Consider the following 16889-nt stretch of genomic DNA (forward strand, 5'->3'; position numbering starts at 1 on the left):
CAACCCACAAATCCTCAACCTGTTCTCATACGGTTCATTCCACAGACCTGCTATCATCTTGGTCACTCGCCTCTGGATCCTCTCCACCTCCTCCCCATCAAGAAGAAACCTAGGTGACCAAATCTGAGCACAGTAGTCTAGATGGGGTCTTATCAAGGCTCGATACAGAGGAACAATAACCTGCTTGTCTCTGCTTGTCATCATATTCTTCAGCAACCAAGTGATTTGATGAGCTGTTTTGGTCACTTTTGCAATGTGTCCCCTAAATTTCAATTCCTTATCTACCAACACTCCTAAATCTCGTGCCTCATCAATTTCCTGGAGCACGGTTCCACCAATGCAGTAAACTGCCGCCAATCTTTTCACCCCAAAATGCATAACCTTACATTTTGCCACATTAAACTGACATCCATTCTCCTTAGCCCAGACCTCCAATCTATCCAAATCATCCTGAAAAATTTTGACGTCATCTGCATTCACTATTGCCCTACCCAACTTCGCATCATCCGCAAACAAATGAACTGTTCCTCTCAGATCATTTCCTATATCATTTATGAACAAATTAAACAGCAGTGGTCCAAGAACAGATCCTTGTGGCACACCACTAGTCACAGGCCGTCTTGTGGACTCTACTCCCGAGTAAACCACTCTCTGCTATCTCTCCGTCAACCACCCTCCTATCCATCTCACCAACCCTATGTCCATTCCCATATGCTGCAATTTACTGATTAGAATTCCATGTGGAATCCTGTCAAAGGCCTTGGCAAGGTCCAGTAGAATCACCGTAAACCCATTACCCTTATCCAGTTCAGCCGTCACTGTGTTATAATACGTGAGCAAGTTACTGAGGCATGACCTACCCTTCACAAAACCATGCTGTCCCCGATACAGTATCCCATTTTCTTCTATCCAATCTTGTATTTTCCTCTTGACTATTTTCTCTAAGACCTTGAAAATGATTCCTGATATGCTAATCGGTCGGTAATTTACTACAGCAGTCTTGGAACCACCTTTATGCAGTGGAACTATTTTCCCCTCTTTCCACCCGCTCGGGACTAACCCAGACCCGAGACTCAAATTAAACAAAATGGTCAAGGGTACTGACAATTCTTTAGCTGCTTCTCGTACAACATGAGCTGGTATACCATCCAATCCCACAGATGTATTGACATTGAGGTTATGCAATAGACTACTCACCTCCACTTCATTAACCACAATTCCCGTATAATCTACTGGTTTATTCGTTTCTGCAATGTCACCACCTGGATGATATACTTTTGCAAAGTGCTCACTCAGTAACTCAACTATCTCAACTGATTCAGTTACCTCCCTACTATCGGCATTCTTTAAAATCAATCTGCCATGTACATTTTTCCTTTTACTTGCTACATATCTAAAAAACTGTTTAGGATTCTCTTTAGCCTGCATGGCCAATGTTCTTTCGTAATCCTTTTTTGCTTTTCTTACCACACTCGTCACCCTTCTGGCCTGTGCTTTATACCGTTCATGTGCCTGCCGGTCACCCTTCTCCTTAAATTCCCTCCATAGTTGTTTCTTTTTTTGCAACTCAAGCTTAATGGTATTATTCATCCATTTAACCCCTACTTGATTTATTATTCGGACTCTAGGTATACAGTCAGCCATTGCTTCTTGCAAGCACTTCTTAACTACCTCCCATGTACTATCAACTTCTAGTCCTTGCAGTTGTACATGCCATGGCACTGAACCAATCAAACTCCTAAGCTTGTCATACTTTCCAGCCCGATAATTCCACATGTACCCTGTCTTAATTGAAAATTCTACACCTTTAGCCACCTCCCAAGTTAAGACCCTATGATCACTCTCACCGATTGGTGGCAATGTGGTCATATTTGTTACAGCCAAATCCTCAGATGTAATTACTAGGTCAAGTACTCTCTGACCCCTAGTATTTTCCATTACATGCTGTCGCAGATAATTATCCCTTAATAACCGCATAAAATCTAGTTCCTTCCTCCCGTGTGTCCTCTCCTCACTCCAATCAATTCGACCATAGTTGAAATCTCCCATAATAATCACCCTCCTTCCACCCATTTCTTCTATTTGCTTGTGCATACTATCACCACCATCTTTTCCATCACCTGGTCTATAGCAGCACCCAATTGTATATTTAGTTCTGCTAGCCACAATCTCACACCAAATGGCCTCAAATGTGCTCTTTTCTCTATCCTGCAATTCAACTTCTATTCTCCTTGGCTGGAGCTCATCAGCTATCATCAACAATACTCCTCCCCCCATTTTATTCTCTCTGTCATTCCTGAACACACTATACCCATCACATTCAATCCCACTAGTTATATCATCTACAGTCAGCCATGTTTCACTAATACCTATAACCTGTGGTCTGGAAGTGCCAACCATGGCCAAAAACTCTTCCTTCTTGTTCCTAGTGTACATGAATTTAAGACCCCCATTAGCCCCAACCCTACCTTGATGCCTTATATCAACTATCCCACTCAGATTTGTTGTCCTTATTTGCTCTGGCATATTATATTCATTCTTACATTCAACTGCCTCCATAAGGACTGTATCTCTACTCCCCCCCCCCTAACAAATCTAGTTTCCCTGAATTTGCACATCCACTACATTCAGCAACACTTTCTCAAGTCTTCTTACACCGTAACCATTCAAATGCAAGCCATCCATCTTATATAGATCCTTTCGCCCATCAAACTCACTCCACACATCCACAAATTCCACACCACTCGTCATACATAACCCACGCATAAAGTCATTTGCAATTATAGCCCTCCTTTTAAACATTTCACTGTCATACCGTGGCAAAAGACTAATCATTCTAACTCTCTCACTCTTTTCTTTTGCTACCTCAAACAATTCATTCAGGTCTTCTATCATTTCCATTTTATCTCCTTTCAAATCATTCGTACCTGCCACAACAATCATTTCTTTCACCCTTTCCTTTTGCTCTCTAATAGACGCAGTTACGTCCTTTATGGTCGCACCAGGTTGGTATGATTTTGTCAAATCCTCTACTAACACACCTCGTACTAACGAGTCTCCATACAGCACTCTATCCTTCATTTTGTTCATGTTCACATTCATATGTCTATTTTTCCTGTCATACCTTTTATTATTGGTTGGTTCATTCAGTCTACTTTAGTTCGTGCACTCTAGCTGCTGTTTTGCTCTTTCTATCGCACTATTCAACAACGCGATCTCACTCAATGCATCTATCTCATCTTTTTTGTTCTCTGAGAAACCATTTATACTATCATTCACACTTTCTACATTCACACTCTCACAATTTTCATGTACAACCTTGCCGTTTCTTGTAATATCCCTGTTTCCTTCATTCTGAAGGTTGACAAAAATATCACACTAATGATCTGAAATACACTTCAATTCCGCATTCTCCCTGCATTTTCTACACACATTCAATCCTTTATTATCTTCTAACCACACTCCGACCGCACTCCGCAAAGTGTACATTTCACAGCTAGTACACTGACTCATCCCTCACATTTCTACTAAACTTATAAAGGAACATATTCAACCGAATTAAACTGCTGACTCACCAAACCAGCTACTCCAGAAATCTTTTATCCCATTTTTATCTCAATTCTGAGGAAAAGCCTTCCCAATGAAGAATTTCCCAAAAATGGAGGAAAAAGACAGACTATTGGATTTCTTTAAGTTAGAACAATGAAGTAAAGTTTCACATTTCTTTATAAAATGTTCTATGAGGAAACAACTTTTATGAAGGACTAGTCTTGTTCCAATAAACTATTTTTTAGTGCCAGTAGCATGCTCCACCTTTCTTGCTTTTCCTAAGGAGTTACCAGGCATATACCAGATTCCTTGCTCTTGTGGGTTATCTTATTTTGGACAAACCAGAGGATATGGTTTTATTCATCTACAAAAACACAGGCCTTATATACCATGAGCCTGCAGTTGCGGAGCATGCTACTGACACTAAACAGTTTATTGGAACAAGACGAGAGGCCTTCATAAAAGTCGTTTCCTCATAGAATATCTTTATAAAGAAGCATGTGAAACTTTACTTCATTGTCCTAGCACATATAGATCTAATGGTCTATGTCTATCCCCTTTGGGGGAGACAGAAAAGATTAGCAGATTTAAAAAGTACTAACTTTTTTTATACGTGGGTGGTCTGAAAAATTCTTGGCCTCTAGCATAAATGGCAACACTATTGGCAAGATTTTTTTTTCTAAGTGGGTACATTTATCATAAGCATCCATGTGAAAGTCATTCTATCAAGTAATTTTTTTTATACAGCTGTCAGAAGCCAAAGTGTTGTCACAGTATACCTTGAAATGGATAAAATTGTGTATCCTGTGGTTATAAAATTCTTTGTAAAAGAAGGTTTAACGGCAAAAGAAATTCACTCGAAATTCATAAAAGTTTACAAGCACTCTTCTCCTTCGTTTTCGACAATTAAAAAATGGACTGCTGAATTTAAATGCAGCTGTACCAGCCTTTAAGATGATCCACGTGAAGGATGTCCAAAAAAGTGTAAAAACACCAGAAATCATTGATCAAGTGCAAGATATGGTATTGGAAGACCGGCGAGTCAAAGTGTGTGAAATTGCTGAGACTATAAGCATTTCAAAAGAACATGTAGGATATATTTTGCCCAAAGAATTGCAAATGAAAAAGCTTTGCACAAGACGGGTGCTGAGCTTGCTCACAGCAGTGCATGGAGCATTTTAACAAGAATAAAACTGATTTTATGCGTTGATTTATTATTGCGAATGAGACTTGGATACACCATTACACACCAGAATCTGAACAGCAGTCAAAACAGTGGACAGAAACCGGTTCAGCGCCAAAGAAGACAGTCGTTTCCACCAGCAGAAAAGGTCATGGGTATCGGTGTTTTCGGATGCTAATGGCATTTAGATTATTAATTATCTTGAAAAGGGTAAAACAATAACCGAGGAACATTATTCCAATCTTGAAACCAGACTAGAGAAAAAAAAATTCACGAGAAAAGACCAGGTTTGTAGAAGAAAAAAATTATCTTCATCAGCACAATGCATCTACCCAACAAAGGTGTTTTAGCAATGGGAAAATTAAGGGTTCTGCACTACGAATTGTTGGAATATCCACCCTATTCCCCAGATTTGGTTCCCTCTGACTTCTGTCTCTTCCCAAAACAAACACTTTCTGGCTGGTTGCATTTGTCTTTGAATCAAGAGACAATTGCAGCTGTAGACGAGTATTTTGCAGATCTTACTGAGAACCACTAATGGATCATGGAAATAAAAGAAAGAATTAACAAAGGAAAATATGCCTTTTATAGCAAGAAAAATGTGTTTATTAATAAAATGAATAAAAATCTAAAGAAAAGGCTTATTAAGTGCTATATTTGGAGTATGATCTTATATGGGTCAGAAACATGGACAATTAGGAAGAAAGAAGCTAAAATGTTGGAGGCATTTGAAATGTGGTTATGGAGAAGAACAGAGAAAATAAAGTGGACTGAAAAAATCACCAATGAAGAAGTATTACCAAGAGTTGAAGAAGAAAGGAATTTACTAAAGACCATAAGAAGAAGAAAGCATAACTGGATAGGACATGTATTAAGAGGAGACAGCCTACTGAAAAGAATGATAGAAGGGAAAATTGAAAGAAAGCGACCAAGAGGAAGAAGACGACTAACGATACTTGATGATATAACGGGAACAAGAAGATATCAGGAAATGAAGGAGGAAGCAAGAGACAGGAAATTGGAGGAAGAGAATCTGATGAGTTATACCATTGGACCTATCAAGAGACAGAACACTAATGATGATAACTCCAGGTTGCCATGTAAATTTGTTGTAATTGCCAACTTTGTAGTTCCATATGTAACCCATTTTTAATGGAGATTGGCACATGTTTAGCAATTTAGTAATCTTCCAGGACAAGGCTACATCATCACTTCCCCAATCAAAGATTGTGGCAACTTTAGTTATGGATATATCTTCTGATGATATTACTAGATCTAGCCCTCTCAACTCCTAGTTTCCTTTTTTTGCATGCCGTTTCAGATAATCATCCCTTAGTAACTATGTAACTTCCACTTCCATCTTACCATGCACCCTTTCTTCCCTCTAATCTATGCCTCTTAAATCTAAGACCTTTTAAATTTATATCAAGTTTCTTATAATGTCAATATTTCACAGCCATCTGTCAGTATAGAGAATATGTTGATAAAAAGTTTTCCTTTTTTAGGCAAAAGTGGTGATTAGCTTTTGAATAACAAATTGCAGTCATTCAAATGGTTTCCAGCCAAAACAGCATTTATCTCGTCTTGATACTGTTTTCTTAGGCAGATCTAGTGATTCATTTGTTTGCTTCGTCAAAAGTTTATTATGTTTGTGTTTATATTTAGTTATTTAATGTAACTTCTGTATTCTTTAGGGCTCATCAATAGAGAGACGCTTTCAGACCACAACATGCCTAAATATGATCAGATCCCTGTTTGAAAACATTCACAGAAGACACACTTAGCATTCATGGTAACTCATTCTACACACACACACAGAGAAGAACCTAGGTTTCACATGTTGCCTGGCTGCACCCTTATGTGGCTTCTATCAGTTTGTAGACCTACAAACTGATAGAAGCCAATACAGGTCTACAGTTCATTTGAACTTGATTATGTCAGCTACAAAGTATAAGTGACTTAAATGCTTCCCTTTTATCATGCTAGTAATCTCGTAGAAAGGCTTAAACATTGGTTATACATGCTTACTAAACAACTTAAGGAAATTACAATGTACAATAGAATATACATTAAATTAAACTTTAATATATTTCCAATATTTCAGCAATATCACATTGCCATCTTCAAAGGAACTTATAATAAAGACACGTGCACGCAGGACTAAACATAGTAAATGAGAAAAGAAGCGAGAAACTTATGGTTTTCCTAAAAGTTGTGATGGTGACCCCTAGCGGGCTATGTAGATATTCTTGGCCATTGGGCTGAAGGTCTCCTGATGTAAGCCTCCCAAATTTGAGGCAGTATCATGCAACCAAATTTGTTAAGGTTTGGCATGTTTCTTAGGGGTTAGGCTGATTTCATGAATAGTCTTTCAAATTTGAACTTGCTATGGTGTATTATTGTGGCTTTCTTTCACCATATTCTGTGGCATGTATCCAGAGCATGGTCTGCAAGACCAGAGTGGCTGTACTGGTGAAACCAGATGTAGTCCTTGTGTTCTGAAATTCTGATATTCGCTGTCCTGCCTGTTTGGCCAAAGCAGGACAACTTACAACTGCAAGGGACCTGGTATACACCAGGTAGGTCTAGGGGGAGTGGTTGGTCTTCAGTGGAACGGATAAGGGATGCCAATTTTCTACATGGCCTGTAACAAGAGGTCGTCATGTTTTTTAAGGATTTTGGTAATTTTTTCTGAGGTGCCTCGGATGTAGGGAATGGTGATGGATTTAGAGTAATCCTTTGTGTGGATATGTGTGTGTGTGTGTGTGTGGGGGGGGTTACTGCTTTCAATATTTTTTGAATTTTTTTTTTTTTTTGGGGGGGTAGCCATTGGCTGAGAAAGTGTTGAGGATGTGATTTAGTTCATTGGTTAGGGCATTGTAATTTGAACAGATTAGTTCAACTCTGTTCATATAGTAGATGACAATAAAAAAAAGTCAATGTGTTTAATTTGTCGTGAGTCGATGTCAGTATCAAAAGTATACAATATAAATCGACACTATGAGACAATGCATGCAGGGCAGCTTCGTGTGGACAAAGTGAATCGTCTCCAAATTGATTTAAAATGCCACCAGGATATGTTTAAAAGGCAGAGGGAAGAGAGTGAAGCATGTGTCAAAGTAAGTTATGTAATAGCTGAAAAAAATTGCTAAAAAATCAAAAGCCTTCTTCGATGGCAAGTTTGTGAAAGAGTGTCTCATCGCTGCTGGGGAAATTCTGTGCCCAAATAATAAGGAAGTGTTTAAAAAACCAAGTTTGTCTGGGGTAACTGTAATACAACGTGTTGAAGAACTTGCCAACAACACTGAAGGAACTTTAAAAAAAAACCTGTCATCTGAATTTAAGTCATATTCACTTGCTTTAGATGAGAGCACAGATGTGAAGGATACAGCACAACTGGCTATCTTTTTCCGTGGCATTGATCAACAATTCAATGTGACAGAAGAACTGCTAGCACTTGTACTTATGAAGGGAATGACGAAAGGCACTGATATTCTCGAAGCTGCCAAGAAAATGCTCCAGCATTTCGACCTCAGCTTAACCAACCGCGAGGGTGCGGTAACTGATTGTGCCCCTGGTATGGTGGGAAAGAACGAAGGTTTTATTGCACTGCTACGGAAAGAACTTGAACTAGAGGTGGCATATCAAAACTATTGGATTAGATTCACATGAAAGTTATTGTGACTGTCATCTACATTATTAGGGCAAGAGGATTGAATCATCGTCAATTCCAAGAGTTTTTGACCCAAGAGTGCGAAGCGGATCACGGCGATGTGGTTTATTATAGTGATGTGCGTTGGTTGAGCAGAGGGAAGGTTCTTAAAAGAGTGACTTAAGGAGCAAAATACAGCAGTTCATGCAAACCAAGGGGAAGCCAATTGCAGAATTCAGCAATCCAAAGTGGATGACAGACTTTGCCTTTGTGACTGACATCTCGTTGCATATGAATGACCTAAATATGCAGCTACAATCCAAAGATCAACTGGTGCACACTCTTTTGATCACATCAAAGCTTTTGTGGCTAAGCTCAAACTTTGAGAGGCACAACTCGCAAAAAAAGACTCAACTCATTTTCAGCTTCTCACTGAGTCCAACTGTTCATCTCTTGATGAATACGCTACAAAATTAGCCATGTTGCAAAGCGAGTTCGAAGAGAGATTTAGTGATTTTCGTAACCAACAGTCTTCTTTAGATTTATTTTCAATGCCATTCAGTGTCAATGCTGCTGAAATGCCAGGCTCAGTACAAATGGACCTGCTTGAACTCCAAAACAACTCTTTTTTTGAGAGAAAAATTATTCAATGTGCCCTTGCTTACATTTTACAAAGACTACATTGCTGAGGATGCATTCCCTAATCTTCGCTGGCATGCTTTGAAGATGTGCACTTTGTTAGGAAGCACATACTTATGTGAGCAGTTTTTCTCCAGAATGAAGCATGTGAAGTTCAAGACAAGACTCAGATTACAAACCAACATCTCGAGAATATTCTGAGGATAGCGACTTCCAACACTGATGCCAACATCGACAAGCTAGTCAAGGAAAAACATTGCCAAGCTGCCCATTGACATTGTGAAAATGAAAGTTTTCTTCATTAAATTATCTTTTTTCAAGTATTGATTGTATTTACTTATCATGAACCGACTCCTATCTACATTCTTAACCACCTTACCGGCCATTAAAGATCAAATAGGCATCCTCAAAAGCTTCGAATCCATCATAAATTTCAATGTAACATCAATGGTATTACAATTTTAACATGCACTTCGCATCCATGGAAACCCACACTGTCTCAAAGGTTGAAGACCCCCTGCACTAATCTCTGATTTTAAACCATCTGTGTAACCATCAGAGTATTCCATTCTACTTGAAAGAACTGTGGAGAGACAACAGGATGAGTCAAAAGTCAAATCACCTGCAGAAAGAAAAGCTGCATGGTGGCATATATAATTGTCATGACAGTAGTATTTGTCAGTGTCTGTGCAACATTGCCCACCTTTTATGAAAGAAGTGGATCAAAAGTTAGTGAGACAGAGAGTGAAGAATGCAAGAAAGTAAGTGATATGGAAGCAAAAGGAAGGAATGAGGAAATGGAAAAGTGTGGCAGAAGACTACAAGGTGAGACAGAGCAAGATTGAAGTGTAAGATTTGAAGAAAAAGTAATTCATAATGAAATGAGAAATATGAGATGTGATATTTAATGTTTAGTAGAAACAAACAAAAGAATGCAAAACAATATAATGAAAGAAAAAAAGAGGTGGCGAATGATATGGAGATTCCATTATTAGAGAATTAGTTAACACGTTCGCTGCCACGCTACTTTGACATGGTCTGTTCCCCTACGCCGAGCAGTTTTACTTCTTCAAGGTCAGTACGATAATCTCATTACCAGAGGTAAACGTCCTACGAGTATACTCGTAGTTGGCTTGTACAGAGCATATACGGTCTATGAGATTACACAGTTTTGATGCTAGCCCCACAAGCCAAGGATTTTCTCTTCTTCAAGGTCACTACAATAATCTCGTTCCCGGCGGTAAGCGTCATACGAGTATACTCGTAGCTGGCTTGTGAAGCAGGTTTACCCACTACGAGTATACTCGTAGTTGGCAGCGAACGTGTTAATAAGAAAGCCCATAAGGTCTGCTATCCAGAAGGAGGAATGAGCAAGTTAATTCAAGTTTTGGATACGAGTAGGAAATGAGCAACATAATTAGAAGGCTATTAAAGAGAGTGAAAGATAACAGGATAGTGGGAAAGAATGTCAGTTTGTTGCCAAGGTATGATGATGAGTTGAGATGGAAAACCAGAATCATGAATGATATGCTGCCAGAGCTGTGTGAGAAGAAGGAAGTGCAGTTTGTGGATGTATGGTATGTATTTTTATTACTATTATTATTATGTGACACCTCTAAGGAGTCCAAAGACTTATCGAGGGAGGGCACCCACTCTACAACTCAATCCACCAACTACAGTGAACTACAACTATATATCATCTACATCAATGCCATCTACAGCCCACTACCAGTATTTTCACAGACAATCACAAACATCCATGTCCACGGTGGAATTCGAACCAACAGCCTTTTGGCTGGAAAGCAGATAAGCTAACCAGGCCAGCCTGGTTTTGAGGAAAGAATGAAATTAAACAGACATAAAGACATTTCCATCTGAATGGCTTTGGAGTGAGTGAACTGGAGAAACAGTTACTAGAGATAGAAGTGCAGTGGGTGATGCAAGCAAGAAATCAGAAGTAAGAGGTGAAGTGAAAGATCAGGAGAGTGGTACAGAAGAGACAAAAGTTATTGGCAATAGGAAATAGTAGTAGTAGCATGAGAGATGAAGAGAGAACAGGATTGCAAGAGAAACTGGGGTGAAATTATGGGGATGATCAGCAAAGATAGGAATGAAATGGATTTGATGTGAGTGGGGTAGTTGAGACTGAACAAATATATGGAGTAGGTGATAAAGGTGACTGGACAAGAGCGGGTGTGGCAGGGAAATCACAAGCAACAAGATGCTTGGATAAGGCTGGTTATACACCTAAAAGTGAACTACTGTGTTTATTTACAAATGCCAGGAGTATCAGAAATAAGAAGATGAAATGGTTTCGTTGAGTGAATTTATTTGCCAAAAATTGTTAGAATAAGTAAGACATGGTTGAATATCATTTTATACCCTTCTGTCTGAAAACCTAGTCTGAAAATCTCACCTAGTCTTACTGATAGAAACACAAATCTCAACTTCTGCTTTCCCAACTATACACACAAACTCCTTTTTGTCTCGGAGGTGAACTGTGCATATGTTCACTCCAATATATCATGCCAGAAAGTAACCTGGAATCTCCCCATTTTGACTCCTTTGGCTTAAAATCATCTTACCTCATTCTATCAAATTCACATGCTGTCTTTAATACTCTCCTAATGCCAACAACCACTCTGAACTCTTCAATCACTTGAACTTAAATGTTGATTTTCTTCAAACTAACCCTCCAAACAATGAAGTGTTCTTCCTCAGAGACTTCAATGTCCACAACACCAGCTGGCTGCCTGCTTCCAAGTGCACAAATCAATCAAGTAGGTAGAAAAGCTGAGACTTTTGCAATCGCAAATGATCTCCCACAAATTATCCACATGCCCACAAGAACATCAGACAATCCCAACCTCTCCAAACACCTGGGATCTCTTCCTCACCAGTGACCCACCTAAGTATGCTGTAAATGTTGTCTGCCCTCTCTGCAGCTCAGTCCATAATGTAGTGCAGATCTCTTCTCCCATGGAGCAACATAAACAAAACTACTTACATCCATGCATGGTATAGCATTACCAGAAAGCAACTGGGATGATACTGACAAATTCTATTCTATGCATCATTTCCTTGTTTCCAGCAACCTAAGCCAAACCTACTTACAGAAAGAATCAAATTCTCAATGGTATGAAAACATTAATTTCCCAATTCACCCTAAATTTTCATCACCCTGTCTAAGCTTCGGTTCTCCAACAAGTGTCCTAAGGCTGTACAAAAGAAGAGTCAGGCATACTGCAATCCCAAACTCCATCTTCCTATACTGACTACACCAAAGTCTAGAATAGCTGCAAAAAAAGTATTACCACATGAAAAACTGACTCAGAGAGCTAAAAGCAGGAAACTTGCATCCTGCCCAAATGGCAGCCACATCTTCTGTGCGCTAGCCAAAGATATCAGCCATAACTTTGACTAACACTATGCCTGCTGCTATTACACCCAGATGGTACTATTGCATCATCACTGACAGAAAAAGCCAACCTCCTGAATTCCTAATTCTCCTCCAATTCTTGCATAGCTAATCATTGGAAATGTCCCAAGCATTCCAAACACTCAGCACTAAATGCTGCATTTGACCTTTCACCAGAAAGAAATCGGAAATATTTTGCTCAAGCTATCCGTACCATAAAAAACTCCCGCCCCTAATGGCATCCTTCCAACTGTTCTAAAAGTGCCCCAGAGTTGACTCCCACTTTATGCTGCTTATTTATACTTTCTTATTCCACTTGTATCTATCCTGCAGTTTGGAAACTAACCATATACAATGTAAAAGGGTAACAAATCTTTGCCTTCAAACTACCATCTGATTTCTCTCACCTCAATACTTCCTAAAATAACAGAAAGAACCATCAACAGCCAATTCCCACACTATCTTGAAGACTCATCTAATAAATGACTGACAGTATAGATTCTGTCCAACAGGGGTCCTAGTCCTACTAGCCTATGTCAGCCATCTCTGGACAAACACCATGGAAAGTTTTGCTGAATCTCAAGTGGTTGCTCTTGATCTCTCCAAAGATCTTGACTGAGTTTGGCACAAAGGTTTATTAAGAAACTCCCATCATTCGGTCTGCCTGAATTCTGCAATTCAGTAGCTAGCTTTCTAGCCAGATGTTCACTCCAAGTGTATGTATACAACTACTGCTGGGGTTCCACAAGGCTCTGTTCTCTCACTAACCCTCTTCCTTCTTCATATAAACAATCTACTGTAGCTGACTGCCAATCCAGTATATAGTTTTGATGATGACAAAGATTACATTCCTCTTTTTTTCATTTGACAAACCTTGCAATGCACAAATCACTGCAACCTCCAGAACTCTTATCTCTACTACTGCTTTAAATTCTGATCTTAAAAACATTCATCAATGGGGCTTGGATAACATCATCAACTTCAACATCAGCAAAACAGAGCTCTGCATTATTTCTCACAAAAGAGAATGCTTTCAAACTTACCCTTGGCAATACTCAAATCTCTATTCAAGATGAGATTCACATTCTTGAAATAACTAACCTCAAATCTCTCTTGGCACAAACATATCACAAATATTGCCTCCTTTGCAACCAAAAAATGAGGCTTTCTTTTCACTAAAGGTGTTACTTCAACTCCAAACAGCTCTTAACCTTAACAAATCAAAAATCCACCTGACCATTGAACAGTGTTCAATGGTCAGGTGGATCCATAGCCTGCATCTTCTATAAATATACAGTATATGTCGGCATATAGGACAACCGGCGTATAAGATAGGGCCTAAATTTTAGGCTATTTTTAGGTTTTAAGCTTATGTTGATTGTATAAGACGACCCCCCCCCCCAATTTCTTCTTTCTTATATTTAATGCGACGTTAAGTATTGTTGTTATATCCGTTATTTTCATACCTATGCATATACATTATTTTTTTTGCATAGTACAGATTAGTATTTATGTGAATTACCCTAATTAAAAGTGATTATCCCCAATTTTAATTAATTAAATAATTTTTCATTTTTTTTTAATTTTAGAATTATTAAAATTGTTATTTAAAATCATGGAACCAACAACAAAATGAAGAAAGTATGAAGCTTGATTTAAAATAACGGTAATTGAAATGGCAAAGCAAACTTTGATATAACCGAGAAGATGGTAAGAGAATGGAGAAAGAAAGAAGGTATTTTTAAAAACTGCCAAAGAAAAAATGTGATGAGAACGGGGATTACCCGATGGCCACAACTGGAAAATCAAGTTGCAGAATGGTTATCTTGTTACAAGAAATATGATTAGAGCATATGCACTAAAATGGTCAAGAGTGAATCTGAATGAAACTACAGAATGTCAAACTACTTCAGGATGGTGTAATCGTTTTATGAACAGACAAAATCTGGTAATATGACAAAAAACGAAAATTGCTCAAAAACTACCAATAGATCTTGACAAACTTACCAGTTTCCATAAATTTATTATTCAGTTGAGACAAGAACATAAATTTCTATTGTCAAATATTGGAAATACGGATGAAACTCCAATGAGCTTTGATGTGATAAGCAATGAAACATAGGAGTCTAAAAGGTAGTAAGAGTGTGCTAGTTCAAAGTATAGATCATGAAAAAACAAGGTTTATGGTTGTGTTGTCATGTTTGGCTGATGGAACCAAGTTAAAACCAATGATCATCTTCAAATGTAAAACTAAACCAAAGATAAAATTTCCTTCAGGTGTTTTTGTACATTTTCACGAAAAAGGATGGATGGATGAAAATGGTGTGAAATTATGATTAAATAATGTGTGGAACACGCGACCAGGCAGTATAATGAAGAAATGCAGCTTATCAGTATGGGATATGTTTCATAGTCATTTAACTGAGAATACTAAAAGTCTTCTAGGAAAAAAAAAATTGCTGTTATACCAGGTGGTTTAACTTCAATATTGCAACCACTACACGTCTGCATGAACAAACCATTTAAAGATCACATACGAGAAGAGTAGAATAATTGGATGATTAAGCTTCCCTTTTTATACTCGCCGTATAAGACAACCAATGATTTCAAGGAGTTTTCTGTAGTATTTGAGTCTTCTTATATGCCGACATATACAGTATTTCTATGGCCACTGTTCAAAAAAATAAGAATCAATAATTCTTTGTAGTGTCTTGCATATCCATTCACATATGCAGCTGCTAACCAACACTCCTTCACAGTTCAACTCCAAACCCAGAGACCAAATTTCTCAGCTTCATTTATTCCTTCTACTGCTGCCCTCTGGAACAGTCTTCCACTAAGTGTTTCACAAGGAATACAATCCACAGTTTTTAAAATCAAATCTGAATAAGTTCCTTATTCTATATCCATGGTACTAGCATATTATAGGTTAACCAACTTCTCACAGATTGGCTCTCCATAAAAAAATCTGGATAGAGAAAGGGTTCTGCTTGGAGAGCTGTAGGTGAAAGAAATGAACTGCCTGGAAAGGTATCAAGCACAGAAATAGCAAACAACTTTAAAATGAAGTTTATATAGCATCATTTTTTTACAGTGATGAAAATAATTCTTATAAAAAATGAATTTCTTAATGTGTAAAGTTAACAATTTTCAATATCAAATACAAATATTACCATAATCTCTACATCAGGATCAGTATTAGGTTCACCTCTTCCTTCAGGGGAATATACCAGTGTGTAATTTAATCTTCCGCCATAAGAAACTACCTAAAATAAATCAGAAGATAAATTATGCTATTTTATTTTTTATTTTTATTTTTTTTTGTTTGTGTATTTAGGTATTCAGAAACTCTTTTAGTTCATGAAAAGTATAACATAGGAAGTTAAACTCAGCAAGATAATGAGACTGTATAATTTCTAATAACTAATACAAGGAAACAGAAATTATTTCATGCTACTAGGTTTATTAATCAATGCCTAATGACACTCAAGATTTTAATCAAACTGTAAATTCAGAAAATGCTTCAAGTTTCAAATTAGTTGGCTGTGGTGGCATTTCTTGAAGGGTGTCGTTTCCTTCTATTACTTAACATAGTCCAAAGAGGCTGAAATAGAATAGACTAAAGCAGACTTTGCACAACTTAGAAATTTAATATAGGATTTATTCAAGTTGCATCTTTAGTTTAGAGACTGAAATTTACTTCAGGCTGAAGATGTAGTATAAGTGATCTATATCAAATCATTCATTTCCTGACATGTATCCTCAAAGGGTATACAGGTGCCATATGATTAAGTTCACATTATTACTAATGTCTTGTGAACAATTCTCCCAGAAATTAGTCTAGTACTTTTCAGTACTCCAATATTGTCAGATCTTATATTTCTATCGTCTAGGACAATTCTGCATCAATCCACATAGATCTTGATCTTCGCATGGGTCATCTTCCTGCCATTAAACATCTGATAATCTTTTGTTAGTTTTGTATTCAATATGAGTTTGTAGCTGATATCATTCATTCCCATGATTTTTCTAAGAACTTAAAGCGTTGTTTCATAATATCCCTTGTGTGAAGTCAGATTGTAGATAGGCATACCCTCAAATCTTCCAAGGTTTCAAGCCTGAAATCTTCTTTCAAGCTTTCAGATCTTACAGAACTGAAACTGATTCAGCAGTGTTTCCAAGAAAAATGCTCAAAGATTTCAGTTGTTCACTGATTAAACCTGTCTTGTTTTTATATGGCACAGATGCTACAGAGTAAGCTATATTGTCGCACAACTGGAGGAATTTGTAAACACAATGATGCATATCTATAATAACAGGCTATAATAAATGTATATTATAGCAATAAAAGCATACATTTTATTCACTCTTAACAATTCTGTTGGATATAATATCAACATTAAGACCAAATTTCTCAGCTTCTTCATTTATTCCTTCTACTGCTGCCC

The 16889-nt window shown here is 37.8% G+C and overlaps 1 protein-coding gene across 6 annotated transcripts in view; it reads right to left on the minus strand.

Moving 5' to 3' along the window:
• The window catches only part of LOC150109418 (basement membrane-specific heparan sulfate proteoglycan core protein-like), a 1783738-nt gene that overhangs the window by 790049 nt on the left and 976800 nt on the right, over nt 1–16889 (minus strand). For all 6 annotated transcript variants that reach the window (XM_090413063.1, XM_090413041.1, XM_090413033.1 and 3 more), the window contains one exon: nt 15615–15707. In XM_090413063.1, the coding sequence (XP_090269189.1) occupies nt 15615–15707 (93 nt within the window). The remainder of the gene's footprint in view (nt 1–15614; nt 15708–16889) is intronic.

The sequence above is a fragment of the Typopeltis vanoorti genome, chromosome 2, assembly GCF_054136105.1.
Source record: "Typopeltis vanoorti isolate ZY-2024b chromosome 2, IOZ_Tvanoo_1.0, whole genome shotgun sequence".
Taxonomy (NCBI): domain Eukaryota; kingdom Metazoa; phylum Arthropoda; class Arachnida; order Uropygi; family Thelyphonidae; genus Typopeltis; species Typopeltis vanoorti.